Source organism: Bolinopsis microptera, chromosome 3 (genome assembly GCF_026151205.1).
Source record: "Bolinopsis microptera isolate Bmic1 chromosome 3, MBARI_Bmic_1.0, whole genome shotgun sequence".
Classification (NCBI taxonomy): Eukaryota; Metazoa; Ctenophora; class Tentaculata; order Lobata; family Bolinopsidae; genus Bolinopsis; species Bolinopsis microptera.
In genome coordinates, this window is record NC_087074.1 from 19,397,781 (window position 1) to 19,418,676 (window position 20,896).

The 20,896-nt window shown below is 39.4% G+C and overlaps 2 protein-coding genes and 1 non-coding gene across 3 annotated transcripts in view; all 3 read right to left on the reverse strand.

The window, feature by feature from the left end:
- Window positions 1-1,924: 1,924 nt before the first annotated feature.
- Window positions 1,925-4,642, reverse strand: LOC134812629 (uncharacterized). Its single transcript, XM_063820117.1, has 4 exons — window positions 4,391-4,642; window positions 4,061-4,286; window positions 3,672-3,778; window positions 1,925-3,351 (listed from the first exon to the last, which is right to left on the reverse strand). Exons 1-4 carry the CDS (start codon window positions 4,634-4,636, stop codon window positions 3,238-3,240), a joined length of 693 nt encoding a protein of 230 aa, XP_063676187.1. The 5' UTR covers window positions 4,637-4,642; the 3' UTR covers window positions 1,925-3,237.
- On the reverse strand, window positions 3,829-3,908 carry Trnal-uag (transfer RNA leucine (anticodon UAG)). The gene has a single exon. It is a non-coding gene; the product is annotated as a tRNA-Leu (tRNA).
- A 13,150-nt stretch (window positions 4,643-17,792) lies between the features above and the next one.
- Window positions 17,793-20,896, reverse strand: part of LOC134812175 (derlin-2-like) — a 66,460-nt gene continuing 63,356 nt past the window's right edge. Inside the window, exons 2-6 of the mRNA XM_063819415.1 lie at window positions 20,420-20,544; window positions 20,104-20,266; window positions 18,577-18,761; window positions 18,296-18,406; window positions 17,793-18,034 (exon numbers count right to left, since the gene is read on the reverse strand). Coding sequence (XP_063675485.1) covers window positions 17,855-18,034; window positions 18,296-18,406; window positions 18,577-18,761; window positions 20,104-20,266; window positions 20,420-20,536 — 756 coding nt within the window. The 5' untranslated portion in view covers window positions 20,537-20,544 and the 3' untranslated portion in view covers window positions 17,793-17,854. The remainder of the gene's footprint in view (window positions 18,035-18,295; window positions 18,407-18,576; window positions 18,762-20,103; window positions 20,267-20,419; window positions 20,545-20,896) is intronic.

Sequence of the window (20,896 nt, forward strand, 5' to 3'; positions counted from 1 at the left end):
TGAATACGCTAGTGTAATTTTAACACAATAGCTATGTGTAAAACTGATTACGGAGGGGGAAGGGGGGTTAAAATGAGCCATAAAGTGATTACGTAATATTTGAAATGGGTTGTGACTTGTGATGGGGTCCGTAGTCCCCACACATAGTATCATGTCCTTGTTTTACTGACTACTTCAATGAAGATCGTACATATGTACGACTATGACCCCTTACCGATCATGAGGCACACAGGCAAGCTCCGTAAATAATAACCAAACTAAATGCTAAAGCCAGTGCTTACCTCAAAGCCTGACTTTGATCCGGACCGCAGTCCGCACCGATGGTTGAACTGGCTAAAGGTTGATTTACCTAATCAGGTAATTATAATTTAATATTGATGGAATATGTTACTTCATCAATCTTACACAAGATACCGGTGCAGGCCATTCTGATTAGCTGTCAGCCCTGGGCCGTATTACTTAGCTAATTATGATAAATTGCAGGGCCCGTAAACTCTTCACAGGGCCCGAAGACGTACTCTGCGCTATCTTGGTGGGTCTTGATGAATTATTAGCGTGCTCGATTTGATCGATTTCACCGATACGAAGTGACATGATCATAGTAATCTTGCTGATCATATTCATTGCGGTATCCAGTATAACTATCTGAAATCGTAACCTCTATATAAATTTATATTTGCAAAGAAATCGAGTGGTAACGTTTACAAAAATTTTGTTTAAAAAGAAGTAATGTAAGCATGTTCCAGCTTCGAGGGAGAGAGAGAGAGAGAGAGAGAGAGAGAGAGAGAGAGAGAGAGAGAGAGAGAGAGAGAGAGAGAGAGAGAGAGAGAGAGAGAGAGAAATCTTGCATTGAAGCTTCTGTACTACATTAAACAATTTTTAACATCGTTGTGAGGCAGTCAACAAGAAAACTTAATCAGATATAAGACATAACAGCGGCGGCACAGACCGAAACTGTGCTGTAATATTGCCAAGCGGTACCTTAAATTAGGAATACCACGAAATCTCACTACCATCTACGTCAAAATCTAAACTGGGACTCATGTCAACTTGTATAACTATAAATATATAGAAACTAGAAAGTTCAAACTATACGTCAGAAGAATGACATGGGTGATGGGCATCTTGCGATCAGTTCCTTCCGTAATTGGCAAAACGTGTCCTGCATGTCCCGCATGAATACTTAATACACTCTAGAAGTTGCTACCCTGATTATTATAGACAACTTCGTTACTTATAGTGAACTCTGACACTTGGTGATCATTTTACGGTTAGGTAATTTAGAGTTGGATTCGTGGAAGGTTCCACGTGCGGATACTGACACCGCTCCACGAGTGGTCAATATTGTTGCATGTCGGAGTGTTCACTGTCATTGTCGAACGGGCACTTCAAAGGAGATATTTTCGAGGAGTGCAGTGGTAGAAAGGATAAAAACGGCACGCTGACGGCTGATGAAGTGGCTGGTACGGTCTAATGCTCTAATGATTTCTTCATCATGGAGTGGATATCTACATTTTAACAGGGCTGCAGGCTGGATCAAGCTCTATTGGGCGGGATGTAAGACTCTGCAATATTTCTGTATTACTGTAAAGTGTAGCAGCAGCATCTGCAGACACCACGGTAAAGCGTAGATTTGGAAGTTTGAAATTACCCAAGTCAGAAAATCAACTAAAGTGAGTAGTCAGATATCGACTAATTGCGTCATTCTTTCTTTTTTAAATCGCTCTGTGAATTTTATTTCCAAGTTTCCATTTCTTGATCCCATCCTTGAAGTACGCTATAGTCCCTATATTAGACACATCAAAACTCATCGGATCAATTATGCATGACAACTGATGCCGATTATATCCTAGTTTAAAGACTATAATTAAGACTATGTGAGTGAGAATGTATGATGTAGAAATTAGAAGTAAAACAACAAATTAGAGGAAACAAGTAGTAATCGTTCAAAATAAGGTATATAGTATGTATTATAGTGGTACTAGCACTATTGAACACGCAGCTAGCAGAGGCGAATCGGCCCCTTAGACCATTATCAAGTTCATAATCAATGGGAGCATATTTCCCCTAATACTAAGCTAGTAGAGCTCGATGTGCTGGAAGTCCCATTGTAGAGACAGTTAGCCGTGGGAGGAGCTTAGCCAATAGTTTTTATATTTATTATATCCCGCCACAACACCCTCTAGGTTTGGTAAATATCAAGCCTCAATTGACTTGAACCCCGAAAATCAAAATTCAGTCCGATCCCTTTCGTTACAACCTGTCCAACTGCCTTTTGAATTTTGATAATTACATACGATTTTGGTAAATTGCAAATATGACTGAACTTTCTCCAGGGGGTTAGTACCACCATCTTTGTAACAAGCGTAAGGGGTTTAGCAAAAATGTATTACAATTTTACGTTATTATATGGGGCATCAAGCTAAAAGAGGACAAGCGGGCCAACGTGTCTTGGTGACGATTCGGAAAAAGCTCGCGGCGCGCAGTATGCGCGTCGCACTAGAAGCTATCACGAAAAACTTTCTATAGCAATTTGAACAATGTTTGCTAGTACCACAGTTAATGTTCAGCATTTTACCACAACAAAATATTAGGGCCAAATGTGATCCAAGTTGTGTGAAGTTGTCCTCCAACTTCGGAGGAATCTATAATTTTACAGAACAGAAAAATTAGAAAAGCCAAAGACAAAAATTTGTTAAATATTATCTACCAGTTCTACAAAAAAGCTTAATCGCAACATCACAAAGAATATAAGATAAATAAGATAATAAAATCATCAGGAATCCAAATTAGGTAACTTATTTTAGATCTATCCGAAAATAGTTGAACGCAAGATTTTAATAACAGTTTTTGATACCATTTTTATTGAATATCAAGTAATATGCAGCACAGAAAATCCGCATGCAGTTGATCACGGCTCACTTTTGCCTTACAGCAAGCCGTCATGTTCTCGTATTGGTATTATCATACACTTCATCATTGAAAATTGAAATCCTTCCTCGACGTCTCCAGGTTTCCCAAAAAAAGACTTATCCGATCCAGTCAAAAAACGAAGCATGGTCTGCAACGCTGACATTTTTCGGATCGTCGCTTTAAGAGACGCGATTTTCCAATTACACAAGATCGGCTGCGGCGGATTAATCTGGCTGCGGGGCTTAGAGCTATTTGGGAGCAGAATTCATTACTCATTCTAAAGGAAACGCAAATCCTTGTGATCTTCAGTTGTACTCAGAATTCTCACTCTTGGACGGAAGCACTCATAAACCCAAGTAGTTTGCCACTGTCACATTTAGCAACGATAAAGTGAAGTACTGGGTTGATGATCCCCTCCCCGACTGTCAGGTGATATACCTAAAATTAAAAGTGTGTTAAAAGTACAGATATTGTAATCATGCTCTGTTTGAGAATATTAAGCTTCTTCCGCTAACAGCAAGCGATATAAATTATTGGCCGATCTTCAAACATGATGCATTCTGATTTCCCAAGCAAGTTTGTTAAACATTGACCTAAAGCGTACGTGTCACGTGATGCACGTGACATCAATACTTCTGGAAAATAACCAGATACAAACAAGTTCAATATACGATTAAAAGGTTGGACATCAGCCAACTGGCACAGACACTGATAGCCCCGAACCGAACACATACAACATAAAATATTCCTAATCATACCTCGTCATAGTTTTCGAAGATAGTAGAGATGATATCCGTGGGACATTTGTAAACATTCATAGCGTCCTCACCTTGGTAGCTGATTATGGGCAGTTTGTTCAGCATACCTGAAAAATAGAATCAATTAGGAAAATAATCATATAATTTTCAAAAAGATTGACTGAAGTGGGATTCGAACCCACGCCCTTTCGGACTGGTGCCTAAAACCAGCGCCTTAGACCGCTCGGCCATCCAGCCATGTATCAATAGAAATGTTTAGTTTATAAAATAGAACAACAAAATGCGTATTTTGTATTGCGTAATCCATTTCTTCGAAACGGACACACAATACACATCGAGATCGAATAGAAAGCTTACCCGGAATAATGTGACGATATCATTTAACAGACCTCTGGAAAAGAATGAGTAATGGAGTGAAGCTTTGAAAGAAGCTGAATCCAGTCCCAACTCTGCCAGAAAGCTATCCGGGGTGAACTCGCCGACCATGGGAAAGACACACGGTACACAAGTGTAGTCGATGTCACTCTGCCAGAAGAGACCCTTTAAAGCGATGCTGAGTTGTTTCAGAGCTTCACGATCCGTTTCACTCAGGGTTGATAGTGTGCCCAATGCACCCTGTAAATATATGAGTACAGCTAAAGTAAACAAGTTCAGGTAAAAAGGGAGGAAAATCTCAACGGAAAGCCAGAAAAATTAGTTGGGTATTAAAATGTTGGTACCTCAACAGTAACACATTTGTGACTGTAGACGAGTTTCCCTTTATCCAGTAATCCCTGGGTTTCCTGTGAAGTCTTGTACAACATAAGCTTATTGTTGATGTCGTGAAGGAATTGCGGGAACCTCAGGTATGCCTCAGGGTTGAAGGAGGCGGGAGGAATGCCGGCTGAGACAGTGCTGGAAAGGAGGGCGAGATGGTGCGCTGCAGCAGGCACCTGTCGCAGGAGTAGTCGAGTGGTACTGATCATTCTAGAAGTTTTGTAACAGTTAATTTAGAAACAACTGAGTGGTTCAATTTCAAAGAAATTTCTTTTTTCAAAAAAACAGAACAAAACCTATCGGTTTTCAGTTAAATGAACAGAGACACAAGCTGCCAAGGTTTACTTGGCAGTGTGCCAAACCAAGTCATCTCATACAATAAACTGTTCATTGTACAATAGGCCCAACATTGAGACACAATGACGTATTGTACTTCTCATGTATGAGTTGTGTATAATAGGCTAACTTCAAAGACAATAAAAATGAGATCATTATATATGCTGATAATTGTGAGACAACTAGGAAAAGCAATGCAGGACGGGAATAGATTATTATGTTTTCGAGAAATATTGTCGTGTGCCGTATGTGATATTAACGAAGCGAGAATGAGCGAGCAATAAGCATAAAGAACTAGTATAAGAGTAGCTCACTGAGATGTAAACTGCCCGCAACGTGACAAAACAACTGTGTTAGCACTTAACAGCTGTGTTTAGCTATCAACGTGGAATGGAAGTACTACTACCGATCCAAAGATCATGCAAGGAAACAAACACTACCTTCTAGAAAATGTAATATCTGCCAAGTGCCAACCTACGAAAAGCAACCTGTATGTGACTGTTTATAAAGCGACAGTAAGTATAGGTACATTTGACCAAAACCCATAATCATGGGTAGAGTGGACCGCTGCCAGTGTCTCTCTTTCCCAAACAAAAGGAAATGATATTAATTTGATTGACCGTTCTCAAATGCAAAATGATACCGAGAATGAAATCGGTCGCTCGCTTTTCCCATTCATTCACGGCTTACGAATTGTAATAAGTTTCGATTGATTAGGTACATCAATCAGATGCTGTAAAAATCTCTTTGGGTTGCGTTCGGGTCGATACCTAGTATTTCGGGGTAAGGGTGGTAGTTATTACTTATTGAATTAGTTGAAGTTTATTGAATCTTTATTGCCGAGTACAGCTGCCTTTGGGTAGTTCTTCTTAATCTATTACAATTGTAAATGAATGGGAAAAGCGAGCGACCGATTTCATTCTCGGTATCATTTTGCATTTGAGAACGGTCAATCAAATTAATATCATTTCCTTTTGTTTGGGAAAGAGAGACACTGGCAGCGGTCCACTCTACCCATGATTATGGGTTTTGGTCAAATATCATCTCTTTTTGATTATAATGTCAGGGTACTTTATAAAGTCGAAATATAAACTGATATCTTCATTAATAAGGAGGAAGTTTCAACAATTTCGAAATTTTTCCTTTAAAAATATTTCCTTGTGTTTAGGTAAGGATTTTTTTTTTTTTTTTTATTTTTTTTTTTTAGAGAGGCTGGGCCTGGTTGGCCCACGAGAGGATAGCATATGAATGCTTTGCCTACCTCTGGGGTATGGCAGTCCTGTGGGAGGATGCCAGTGGAATCAAGATGTGTAATCAAGGATGATGGTAAGTGTTGTGGGGTGTGTCATAGACAAACGCTTAAGTGGTGGTTGAGTGTGGAAGAGAGAGGCGAAATAAGACGGCGTTAAAGTAGTCGCTATGTTACACCTGTCTGGTCCAACTCCTCTGGCACCACTAAGCGTTTAGTGTGGTTTGTAAAGTTGACAATGGTGGAGATGTGTTGGTTGTCGAATATGTCATTGACAGAGAGGTAGTAGTCCCGGAAATATTGACCTCTTATTTGGGCAATAGCCGGGCACTGTCCGAGAAAGTGTGAGACAGTCTCCTCTTCGTCGCCGCATTTAGGACAAGCACTTGTGTCTGATTTGCGAATGGTGTGTAGGTGTTTGTTGAGGCCACAATGTCCCGTGATGAGGTGCACTGCAGTTCTATAATTTTGTCTGTTGTTACTGAGTGTAGTGTTGAGATTTTTGATGATGTTGATGTTTTTATGTCCAAGTGTCAGTTTAGTGTGTCTGGGACCATCAGTAATCCATGATTCTTGATTAAGTTTTGTGACTTTGTCGTTGATCAGGCGTTTGATGTAAGATTGTGGAATTGGGCAATTCAAAGTGGATTCACTGGTTGTACCATTTTTGGCCAGCTCGTCTGCTTTTTCATTACCCCACAATCCAATGTGTGCAGCTATCCATCTGATCTCTAAGGTGTTAGTGGATCCGAGTGTATTGAGGGTGTCGTAACAGTCTCTAGTAGTCCTACTCCTCGTTGAAGGTGAGGATATGGCTTGAATAGAGGAGAGACTGTCTGACCATATGATGATGTGTGTGTTTGTATAAGTTGATAGATATTTACAAGCTTCGATGATGGCAGTGAGTTCTGTTTGATAAACGGTGCAATAATCGGGAAGCTTGAATGATCTTTCATCTAGTGTAGTGTTGTTGTTGTCTGTGGTGATAATATAACCAGCCCCGCTACCTGAGTCTGTGCGTGACCCGTCTGTGTAGCAGGTGATGGTTTCACTGGGGATGTTGTCGATGGTGTTTTGGAGTGAGCCTCTATAACCAATGTTGTCAGCTCCAGGAGTGGTGACCGTGAAGCGTCGTTCAAGCATCATGGTTGGTATAGATAGGTCTCTCTCTGCTTTGGGTGGTATGTTGAGATCTACCATGAATTGTTTGTTGATAGTGGTGTGAGTTGTGATGGTACCTTTTCTGGGGGCGATAGTTTCGAGGGTTAGGCTTCCATAAGCTTGAAGCCTGGCTGTGCCCTTTGCTGCTTCACCTCTCAGGAAAAGTATGATATCTGGAGTGTTAGTGAGGTGGTTCAGTGCGATGAAGGGAGTACTAGGCATGGCACCAGACATCATTCTCAATGCCAATGCCTGAACTCGTTTGAACTTCCTCGCGTTGGTGTCTGTTTGGGTTGCTCTAATCCATATACTACAGCAGTATGATAGAATAGGTCTGATGACAGCGGTGTACATCCATTTGCATGTTTTAGGGCTCATACCCCAAGTGGGGCCGACAGCTCTTCTACATTGCATAAGGGATGCCGTAGCTTTTTTGGTGGTATTGGTGATATGTTCATTGAAATTGAGCTTGCTGTCGAGGGTCACTCCTAGGAATTTGGCAGATTTGGATAGACCTATGGTGGTGTTACCCACCACCACAGGTCTTAGTGTCCATTTCTTATTCCAGGTAAACATGACTATTTGTGTTTTGAGTGCGCTTATGGATAGATCTTTGGTTTGGCACCATTTTTCTATTGTGTTGATGGTTTTGCGTGTTCTGTTCCAGATGATGTCTAAATCATTCCCCTCCGCTAGAGAGAGCAGATCGTCTGCAAAAGCTTGCAGATAACCTGGTATGTCTCTTGCGGTGTAGGCCAGGAGATCATCGACTACCAGGTTCCAGAGGAAAGGGGAAAGGATGCCACCTTGAGGGCACCCTCTCCGGATCCGAACCCTTGTCGACTTATCCTTATGATTTAATGTGATGAATCTGTTAGTTACCATGTTGATAATCCATTGTGCTGTGGCCAGATCCACTTTCGTGGTCTTGATAGCGTCAGAAATAGCCTTGAAAGAGACATTATCAAAAGCTCCCTCTATATCTAGAAAGACGCCTAGGACATATCCCTTCTTAGCTATCCTGCGCTCGATGGTGTGAGTAACTTTATGAAGGGCTGCTTCGGTTGAACATCCTTTCTTAAAGCCAAATTGTCGTTTGTTGATGTCTTTAGCGATATTAAGGTCGTGTTGCATATGCCACAGTATCACCTTCTCCTGTAGTTTTAACATCACTGGAGAAAGGGTGATAGTGCGAAATGACTTTGGTTGGTTGTAGTCAGTTTTTCCAGGCTTTGGGAGAAAGATTCCAAGGGATTCTTTCCACAAAGTTGGAATGTGTTGGGTTTCATGATTTTTTGTCATAATGGTTCTGGTGATGTCTTTGATGTGTGTCCAAGCTTTCTGTATGATGATAGGTTTGAGGGTGTCGGGTCCAGCAGCTTAGGTAAGCATATCGGTCGATCACTGACTGAATATGCCACTTAATACTCATTCAAGTTGGCATTAAATTCATTTATAATGACATTAAACTGTCGTGGCAAAGCAGAATTTGTTGGAAATCACGAATGAGCAAAATTCTCACCTTTCGCACGTGCAAACTTTGAGCGGACGTTGCGTGCGCATCCAATATTGAATCGCCGTAAATTTGTATATGTAATTGTTTTATATATAGCTTGATAAGCATGCAAAGTTTCAAAGTATTTCAAGAAGAACTGTTATCACAACGGCACTCTAAAGTTGACAGAAAATGACGAAAACAGCAATTTTCAGTGATTTTAGCAATTTTCTATCAATTTGGGCGTGTCCCCACGTGTGCAAATTTTTGATTTTTAACTGTAAAACTAGCCTAATGCACAATTTATACCTATAGGAAGCAGAACTGAGCTCCACAACCCAAGGCATGGCCCAATACCAGAGAATACTAAATCGCAAAATTGACGTTTTTATAAAATAATTCTTCAAAAAAGCACAAACTTCAATGACGAATATCTTTATGAAGGAGCAAGCTAGAAAAACTTTCCGGTAGATTTTCAGAATGCTTGAACAATTATCTAAGATAAAAATTTCCTCAGATTTTGAATACAATTACTTTTTAATGGTGTAAAATCATTTTTAAAAGTTATTACTTTGTCAAAAATCAAGTTTTAAAAACGGTTAACTTGATGACATCATCAAGGGGTGTTTATGACGTCAAATAATTTGTTTATACAATGTAAACTAAAGTGTAAACAATTATTTTCAAGACCTGTGGTCGGAAATGGCTGTATCTTTTATACTTTTGAATCTATGGACAATTAAATACAGGCTACAATTGACTGGCAAAGCGTCTATCCCTGAATATATATATATGTATATAGATATCACGACAATCTGTCGAAAAACAGGGGTTCTAGAAAACCCACTTCCCGATGTTCCTGAAACCTGAAACTTTTTTTGCAGTCGATTTGGTCAACGTCTAGACGCCCTGAAAAATTTCAGATCTCTAACTCGATTTAAACATGGTTTTTAAGGCACCTAAATATGGCGATTTTGGGTTTTTTACCGAATTTCGTATAACAGTGCTGGCGAGTATTTTATGCAAATTTCTTAAAAATCTCAACATAACTATTTTTTATTCTTGTCATCTTTGACATCAAATTAGAATGTTTTGAACTAAAAATAAATCTGCTGAACGACTTCCGATGAGTCTTAATGCCTGAAAAACTCCTGCCGGAGGCGGCGGCCTTCGGCCGCCGCCTCCGGCCGGAGTGCACGCTTCGCGTGCACGAAAGAGGGTTGTAACGTGTACCAAAGGGGGTATAATAGTAAAGGGGGTACATAGTATACCCACAATAAATGCACCGGTCGTGCTTGCCAGCACTGTGATAAACTACGAACCCTAGTTCTCATCGGGAAATATGTACATTCTGATAAAATAACGTGACGAAACTCTAATGCGTTTTCAAGTAACCGTGTGGCTTCAATTTATAGTCCCCCAAAGAAGATTTAACTTCAAAGACAATCACACTGAGTTCAGCATGATGATTATTGTGACAAAACTAGGAAAAGCAGTGTAGGATGGAGATCGATTATTATGTTTTCTAGAAATATGGTCGTGTGCGGGGTGTACCGTACGCGTACGGTGTACGTATCTTCTACGAAGCGAATTGTGAACAGTAGCCCGCAACAAGAGGGAACAAAACAACTGTGTTAACAGCTGCCAATAGCTATCAGCGTGGAATGGAAGTACTACTACCGATCCAAAGATCATGCGATAAAGAGGGAACAAACACTACCTTCAAGAAAATGTAATATCTGCCAATCCACCAAAAGTATAGGTATATTAACTACGAACAGTAGCTCTCACTGGGAAATACATTCTGAGAAAAGAACGTGACGAAAGTCTATACTCTCCTAACAACTGCGAATTTGTTGACGGTGTGGAGTGGTAGTAGTACTTCCTGTCCACATACAATAATCTAAATATGGTTTAATGGGATGGCTGGTATGCTAGATCGTACGAGCACAGCACGAGAAAAAGCGGCAAACTTTAAACTTTTGAAATGATGCTTGCTATCTTGATATTTCTCACCGATAAACTTGGATACTGTTGAGATGAGTCATAACTCATATTTGCTTTTATAGTTTAAATAGTTCATCAGGCACAGGTCTATTTGTGTTTATGATTGTTAATAAAACAAATTGTATACTAATTCTTGCAAATCCTAAGAAAATGTTAACTAATATTATCTTATTATCCAGTACTTACTTACTTTGGATACTTTGGAGAGATTCGTAGATTCCTCTACTGGGTCATCGAATAGTTCGACCGCCCTTGCAGCATCGCTGCTGCCTTATTCATACTCCAGTCCAGCAAAGAATTTCCATTAGGGCAGCTGTAATTGCTCACAGGTGGGTTATCTGGAAACGGTTTAAGAAATGCTGATAGTTTTGCTTTGAACAGCAGTGGGTCTTCAATGAGGTGAAGATCTGATGGAATGGTGTTCCATAAACGTGGCCCCATTACTGCAAATGAACCATCATACAATGACTGTTGACGTTGAGTACTGCTCTTGCTGAGACTTGGAATGGTGGCCTTGATTCCGTGTCTTGATGGAGTAGAAAAAAGAATCCCAAGGTCATTTGGGCAGCGTTGGTGTAAGATTTTCCACATGTGGATGATAATATAACGCTCTCTCCTCCTTTGCATCGACATTAGATTTAGTGCTTTGAGCCGCTGCCAATAGTCAAGATGTTGAACACCCCAAATCCTTGAGGTGAAAGTACGCTGTACTCCTTCAATCTGTTGGATGTCTGAAATTTTACTGGTATTCCACAGAGGGCAGCAGTACTCTAAATGACTTCGGATAAGTGACTTGTAAAGTGTCAACATTGTGGTTCTATTTCTGCACTTGAACGCACTGAGCACCCAGGCTGCCACTTTTCTAGCTCGAGATGCCATAGAACTGACATGATGTGACCACGACATATCAGAAGACACTATAACTCCAAGATCCTTAACTTGGTCTGTAGGATAGAGCATATTACCGCCTGACACCTTGTATGTTTGTGTTTGACATACAAAAGGCAGCTCATACAGACTCTCATTAGGATTCCCCCGGTGAACTAGGAGCTCAAACTTATCCTCATGTAAAACCATGTTATTACGTTTGGCCCATGCAATGACATGGTCGAGATCTTGCTGAAGAACGATAACATCATGTTCTGTATATATGTGCTTCAGTATACGGGTGTCATCAGCAAAGAATCTTATAATTGAACCAGTCACACAAAGCTTCATGTCATTTATGAAGAGTATAAAAAGGAGGGGTCCAAGAACGGTTCCTTGGGGGACTCCACTAATAACCAAGGCTGCGAAGGAAGACACCCCGTTCAGAACAACATGTTGATGACGGTCCGACAGAAACGACTCCAGCCACTTAAGAATCCTTCCGTTAAATCCATACTTTTGCAATTTATCAATGAGAAGACGATGATCCACCTTGTCGAAGGCCTTCGCAAAGTCTAGATATATTGCATCAGTATCTGACCCACTCAAAAGGCCTCTCATGATGTCGTCGAAGTGGCTAAGAAGCTGAGTCAAACAGCTCCTTCCCGAACGAAATCCATGTTGATTATCACACAAAATTTCATTTTCATCTAAGTACTTGACCATGGTGCTCCGTAGAATGCGCTCATAGATCTTGATGATGTGTGAGGTGAGGGCAACGGGACGGTAGTTCACTGCATGTGCCCGGTTTCCCTTCTTGTAGAGAGGAGAAATGTGTGTCTCCTTATAGAATTTGGGTACAAGACCCAGGGTGTATGATTCCGTCCAGATAAGTTTAATGGGTTGGCACAGTTCCTGAGCACATGTCTTGAGAAGACAAACTGGCACTCCATCTGGTCCACATCCCGAATCGGGTGAGATTGCAGAAATAGCCGATATGATGTCTTCATCAGAAATAACAAAATCTTCGTCAGTTAGTGGTTGCGTTATATCTGCTGCCATGAACTGGGGATTTTGAACATCGGGACATTCTGGATCACTGAAAACAGAGCTAAATTGCTCTTGAAGAAGATCTGCCATTGACTTAGGATCAGTGATTATTTCATCACGTTTGTTGAACAGCATGCTAATTGACGATTTGATTTTTGATAAGGACTTGGCATAACTATAAAAGTATTTAGGGTTGGTCTTGATTTTTTCCAACGCTTTATCTTCCTTTTTATCAATTTCGTTAAGGAATGAATCTTTTATATCATAGCATATGAGAGCAAGCTTGTCTTTAACATTCCTAATGTGAACTGGGTTCCCGTTCATAGCTAAGAGTGCATCCAGACGTGTTTTAAGACGTGCTTTCTTCCGTCTTAATGCATTGACATGCTTTGGGCGACCTGACGGGACTCTCTTCTGGGGGACACATGACTGGCAAATCTGAAACAAGGTATCCGTAAAGAGTGCGGGGAATTCTTCAAATGAGCAAAGATTTCGCATCGTAGGCCACTCCACTTCATCCAGTTTCTGTTTCAGAACTTCATAGTCTGCTTTGCTGAAATCTAATGATCTGAAGGAGTTCTCATCAAACTTTGGAATAGCTGATTCTTCAGAACTAAGCGGGTTCCATGCAAACATGATATCGATCAGGTTGTGATCAGATAGTTCTGTCTTCTCAGAAACGATATTAGTGATAAGTCTATCGTTATTAGTCAAGAATATGTCTAGAACATTATTACCTCTAGTTGGGCATGTGACGTATTGACTTAAGAAATGTTCTGACATGAATGACAAAAGGGCACGGCATGATTTGTGCATCTCGGAAAATCCGTCTGATTTCAAAGTTGAAGTTTCCCAGTTAATTGCAGGTAAGTTACAGTCCCCCGTTATGTTATGATCAAAACTGTCGTCATTGACCTGTTGTATACAATTTGACACAAACTTCAGGAGTGCGGTAAAACTTTCCACATGGGCATTTGGTGGTCTATAAACCACGACGTAGCACGTCTTGATGGTGTCAAAACGACAGAAAATTCCTTCGCAAATACCATCATCAAAGGTGTGGCATTCACTAACAGGAATGTTCATATGGGAGTAGAGGAGCACACCTCCACCCACTCTAGCATCTCGGTCCGAGCGGGAAACCACATATCCAGGCACGTGTAATTGTGCATCGGATATATAAGACTTAAGCCAAGTCTCGGTGAGTGCAATAAAAGGCAGAGAGTGGTTTTTTGACTTTTCTTCTTGAACGAAGGAAATAATTTCAGGAACTTTCCACTTGCTTGTACTGTTTGCACTCGGGTTCATTGACTGCACATTTAGGAGCATGCAGGAGGAATGAAGGGCATGGTTGGAGGCATGTTGGGTGGTCTCTGCGACAGAAGGTACGCTTGTTGAAACTGCGGCTGGTGCATGTGATGATACTGGTTTAGTGCCGCTCCTGTTGGAGGTGGGAGAGCATATCTCGACATTTGTTGCATCTGCTGCTGTTGGTAAAGAGTATTGACCAGGCCGGATCGGATGTCTGCAATCTCCCGAAGGAAGTTTGACTGCATTGTCTCGACCAGCCCTCTCAACTCTAAAAAATGATCCTTAGAATCATTTGGGACTGAATCTGAACGCTCGGGGCTGGGACGCTTCTCATTCGCGTTTGTACTCCTAGCCTCTTTTCGTCTGGTTCCCTTCAGATGAATAAACGTGCATTCAAGGTTGGTGCAAAGTTTATTCTTGACTGAGTATTTGCACAATACTGGGTGGACGAGCTGGCACCTAGCTCCTTTCTTACAACCACCCTTGTTTTGGTTGCCAAAGCTGCAAAATCTAGGGCAATATCTGGGATGATTGAACTCACATGGACTGCCGTCTACAAGCTTGTTGCCTTTCAGGCCATGAGGACATTTTCCCTTCTTGTATTGCGGACAAACATTTTGATCCTTAGCCACTATTTCAAGTTTATCTTGAAGTTTGGATTGAAAGTCTTCGTCGAGAGAATTGTGCTGATCAATATGAGTTGTCTGACTATTCTCCTCAAACTCAGGTTCAACAACACTTTGATTGCAAGACTGATGAGTAGGGGAGGAGGTCTGACTTTTAAGCTCACTCATAATCCTGGATAGTGTGGGATCAGGTTTGGTGACGCTGTTATGTCTTGATTTAGACTTTCTGGGTTTGAGGGGGTTATGTGTAGCTTTACAGTCCTTACACATCCACACGTGCCCAGATAGGAGACTGATTATAGATGCTTCCGACATACATTTGTGGAAAGTTTTGACATTCTCGCAGTTGTGAGAACCCCGGAAGCATGTGTAGCAAACAAATAAGGGTGGCTCTTCAGCATCCAATTCGACAACATATGATTCGTTGCAGTCACCGCAGGAAGTTGGAAGAAGTGAAGAGATACCAAATATGATGCGGTATACCAATGACTCCTTGGTGTACAGTTTATTGTCATCTTCGTCTGCAAGGTTAATACTGAGAAACTCTGCACATGGCTCCAGAATATCGAGATTGAACTGATTCAGTTGTTTGTAGTTGACGGTACGCTTAGCAAATGGATCAAATGCAGTGAGGACACGTTTAACTAGTACATTAGACTCTGCCCGGAGAAGCAGGCCCCCAATCGCAGTTTTAATCTGATTCTCTGTTTCCATATTGACAAAAATTGACAGTTGACACGTCTTATTCTTCAAATGTACACGTCTTATTCTTCAAATGTACTCGATAATATGTACTATTTCCAATATGTACACAAACCGCCACAGTATGCAGCAGTATCGAGCTGATAAGCTTTTAAAGATAAGGGAGACAAAAAATAGCAACGTATTAAACGTATTAAACGAAAAGTTTTTACATAATACATATTGCAACATAATCATTCATTTACAAATTAATTGCAAGGGGTTTTATGCAATTGCGAGGGTTCAATTGATATTCCCCCAAAGAAGAATAATCACTTAATCAATAAAAAGCAAAGATACTATTTATATCAGAAGACTCAACAACTTTCCGAAACATTTGTGTACACCTTCGCTCTTCACAAATAAATTTATAATGAAAATTCTGACAAAGCCAAAACTGTAAATGAAGAGAAGAAACGATCGAAGTACTTGATGATCTACGGTTGCCATGAAAGTGATAAAGAAGCCGATTTTGAGCTCAACAAAGTTGTCAAGGACATACTTTACGGAACTGACGCTTTCCCCGTGCTCCGCACTGGTGAGGTCTACAGAATCGGAAGGAAGGAACCGGGTAAGAATAGGCCTATCAAGGTCGAATTTGGTTGTGCCAGTGAGGTAGACTTGATTTTGATGCGTGCACGAAACCTCAGAGACAGTGACTCTTTCAAACATGTTTATTTGGGACCGGACAGAACCAAAGAGGAACAGCGTGCGCATAGTAAACTTGTTAAGGAGATGAAACAGATGATCCAGAAAGACTCAAATAAACATTATTTCATACGCGACAGAAAGATCTGCACGGCTGATAAAACCTTATCATCTCAAACGTCCCAAAGCTCCTGATAAGAGTTAATGTATGATGTATGTTGAGTGTTATTTGGTGCTGACTGGAGTTGCCGTGTGTAGATTTACCACTTTTTACAATTAATAAATGAACCGCGTTGAAAGCTTATTTAGTGTGTTTTTTTCAGTGCTGAGACTGGTAAATGTTAAAGTAACAGAACCTGAACTGCAACTCATATTTTTATGCTATTTTCTAGTTACGTCGACACACAATGCTAAATAGTTTTCGGAGGCTTGCTAGAATTTTATTCTCTATGTTTCTCTATAATTTTATATTGTATGTTTTTTATATTTCGGTACAGACCAGCGCCCATTGGGCGTATTCAATCAATCAACACACAGCTGGAGGTAGGCAGTGAAATCTCTAGTTTTACTATAAGACAATTTGCACCCCTACTGAGTCTACAATTACTTACAGTTGTTGACAACAACTTAATTTAACGTCACGATTCTGATAAAACATCATACTTCACTAAACTTAAAACTAGTAAGTAAAATTTAATTCACTAACGCTAAAAACGAAGGTCCCCAATGTTTTGCTGTAAATAAATCAATCGTGTTCAGTGTATTGAATAATCTAGAATTGCGTCAATCATCAGAAATGTTGACCAGCAACCACTAAATGATTATATTATATCAAACATTTCATCTTAACGTCATGTTTAAAACCTTTTTTCCCCGAAAATCATGCCAGTAGATGAATTAATGGAGCGGGGGGAATGCAACGTCAATTAATGTCAATTAATGTCAATTAATGTCAATTAATGTCAATTAATGTCAATTAATGTCAATGTCAGTTTTGCAAAATTTTGGAATACTGACATTAATTGACACGATATTTTTCGACCAGAGATTATGTAGTTCTACCATATTTTTAGCACTTTAGAACGTTTATATCATCAATTTATTCACTACTATCACATATGGAAATGTGAAATGTGAAAAAAATTCAGATCATTAAACAATAAAACTAAAATAATACGGTTTCCCGAAATTTAATTTTCTTAAATGGGCGTGGCCATCCAAGGGCGTGGTTCTCAACATCATCAGAACTTAAAACCCACATTAAACGAAATGCCTTCATGACATTTATATTTGAATAACGAATCTTAAACAGCTAACATTACTCCTTCATACTAAAAAAGCCGATTCTAGATATTTTACCTGTATAAGAAACCAATAAAATATGGGCGTGGCCGGTGGGACCGAAGATGGAAGAGTTGGAAGCTGAAATTTTTTTTGGTGGTCTTTAAACCTAAGGATTAACAGATAAGAACATACTCATAATTATTCAAGGACATTTTGTTTTTTTGAACCGGTCTAACTTACATAGACGTGAATATCTTGAATATTTATCGAATAATGATAATCTCAAATTTCAAGACATATTAATGTCAATTAATGTCAATTAATGTCAATTAATGTCAATTAATGTCAATTAATGTCAATTAATGTCAATTAATGTCAATTAATGTCAATGTCAGTTTGGGGTTTTTATGGAATACTGACATTAATTGACGTTGCATTCCCCCCAATGGAGCTACAGCTTGGAAAATCATTACAATTCATTTTCAAATAAAAATCAATTTTTTACTTTTTTCCACAAAGGTATCACCATCATGAACGGGTTATCTTCAGAAGGTCAAGCAAAAAACGTACCCCAACATTCCCTAACAATACTGGAATCCCCAAGCAGCACAACAAGGCCCATATTACAGTAGGAAATAATGAGAACAGTCCCCTAATCCTGATGAGGATGGTCCTCCTGAGGAGCAGCCTCCTGTTCTGGTTGTTCCCTGACATCCTCCCCCCAGTTATAGCCCCCTGGCCGGGTATCATCAGGCACCTCCCCGTACTCATCTTCTCCTTCGTCAAACAGGAGCTTCAGGAGCCGGGGTGTCTTCAGGATCTTACATCCTCCCTGAGCAAGGCGAGATGTTATGACTTGATGCAAATTTATAAATTATAATGTCAGGTTAATATCGCATTATATAATAGTTTATTAGTCTGTTCTGATAGGATTGAATTGGAATCCAAATGCACTACACATTCTTATCTGTAAGATGACTTCTAGATTTAAAAGTTTTTGAATCTAAAACCTTACTTTCCCGACTTTAATTTAATTTTTAGAAAGAATTCAATCAGTAACTAATTCCGTCGATTATAAAAACATAATACATACCTCAATGTTAGGAAGCACATCCTCTAAGTAGAAATAAACGTGTCCTACAGCGATACCCATGAGATCAACTATAACTGAGTTATCAAGAAGTAATGAAAATCCAAACAAAACCTGAGATTACAATGATATGACTTTTCAATGCAAATGATTAAGTGTTGAGGATGTAAAACTGCACCAAATCTTAAAGCATTTTCGATCACACAAAATTCGGTTTAAGTAAATGATTGTAATAAAAAGGATAAATTTGAATCAGTTATCAAACAAAAAAACAAAGTGCTTACCCATGGTAAATAAGGAGCATTAAAGTTGAGCATTCCAAAGAAATTCATCCTAATGTAAGGATTTCTCTTGGCCCAGATGTACACGAGCATGATGGTAAAGGCTTGCCCCAAAAACACTAAGTTCACGAAACATGCGCATATCGTCATCAGAAAACCACCAAAAACAAACATCATTATAAAGTCGGCTGAAATGAGAAAATGTGAATGCGGATAGAATTGTCAATTGAGCCAGTAACTGAAGATCATCAGAGAAGATTGTTGCTATAAAAAGATTGATAAGGCTACTTTCAAGTGATGAATATGACGATTATCCTACTATCACTATCTTACTACCTTACTCGGGATTATTATAACCGGGATAAAGTGGTGGGTTTTGGAAGATTCCGCCATATTTTTCCCGGTCAAAAATTTTACCAGTCATAAAAAAACCCGCCGACTCAGATTATGGGGTTCCAAGGGGGTGGTGATCATCATATTTTACCTGAAGTCTCATATGTGCTAGAGAAGACTTTTGAAGCAGTGGATGGAGGGCTGTAACTTTATTGGCGGTTGCTACCATAATTTCGTTATAAAAATCACAATTTGGTTATAGAAATCAGATTTCAGGGTGGACCGTGATTCTCACTTTTCTTGCCCATGAAGTGAGTAAACTGTGCCACTATTTCATGGTCCACGGTGGATTGATTACTGGAGCAGTTGAAGATGCAAAGCCAAGACGTTCCCCAATACCAAGCGGTGGGCAGGAAATTAAGCTCCGGCTGACCTTCAGAGCAGTAGCCCCATTAGCGGACAAAATTAAAGTCTTGATAAGACAACAATAGGGGGGGGGGAGCCAAGTAGATATTTGTAGATATTTGTAGATTAATGTAGAATGGATAATCCACGAAAAAAGTGGATGACATTCTACAAATTTATACATTTATCTCCAAAAATTCAGTAGAATTTCTGGGCACATAATTGAGATATACATTTTTTGTAGATAAATGTAGATATTTGTAGATTATTGTAATGGATAATTCACGAAAAAAGTGGATGACATTATCCAAATATCTACAAAAATCTACTTGGCTCCCCCCCCCCCCCCCCCCCCCCCCGAACAATACAACTTCGAATTTGACGGTCAGCAGCAGGGGGATATCAATAATGATAATGGAGGGGACATTAGCGATAATGAGAATGAGAATACGCTTTAATGAAGATTTGACTTATTATTGCTATAGATTTATTTTCCTTTAAATACTAGACGTGTCTTTTTTTCTATTTCTGAGTAATATCAGTAACTGTAAATTGAAATAACTTCTTTAACAAGTAACAAAAACAGAAATTTCGGTTGAAAATTTGTTGACCTCTGAAAAAATCTTGAAAGGTCGGCCACCGGTAAATACATGACCGGGATAACTTGGCGGGTTTTGGGAAATTCCGCCATATTTTTCCCGGTTATTAATTTTCCCAGTCATAAATTAACCCGCTATAATATTCCCGAGTAAGGTAGATGTAAAGAACTTTAGAATATGTTGAATATCTTACCAGTTCTCCCTCTGAAAGAGCCTTCTTCCAACATTCGACAGTACCGATATGTAAATATCATGTTAAATACAAAGTTAAAACCGATGGTTCCGAAGAATGTGAAGTTGGTGAAGAGTCTCCAGATCTGATATTTCCTCCAGATCAGGGACTGATTAAAATATAACTGCGAAAAGAGGATTATTAATGTTTTCGTTGATATTGATGATGTAATTTTTCTGAGTTACAAATTCTATTGATAATAATGACGGACCGATTATAAACCTATTATTAATGATAAAATTCGAAATTAAACATCACAATTGAAATGTAAGCTCACCTGAAAGGGTGAAAGGATGTCAAGCTGAACAGCGATAGTGGTCAGTACACACGCTGTGGCGTAAGTTCGTGTAACCGGCGGAACAGCCATGTACTCCTGGTGGAATGTCTGAGCCATCGTCCCAGCTGATTTGAGATTTTGACTGTTAAACTCTTTAATGTTTATAGTAATTTGTAAATGTAGAATGTAGATGGAGCTTATTTAGCGTATACAATAGTCATTTATTTTTTATTTTTAAGAATATCAGAATACTTGTTGATTTCTAATTCAAGCCTTGAAAATATTAAAAGTTAGTAGCATGTGATATATTATTTTGTCATGAGACAATGACACAACTTATGTGTCACGAGTGAAACACAATGTTACGTACAAAATACTGACTTTTAGTTATACTATTAAATATTATAATACAATATTCAATTTGTTATAAATACATACTGTAGTTGTTACTTTATAATACACATGTAGTAAATAAAA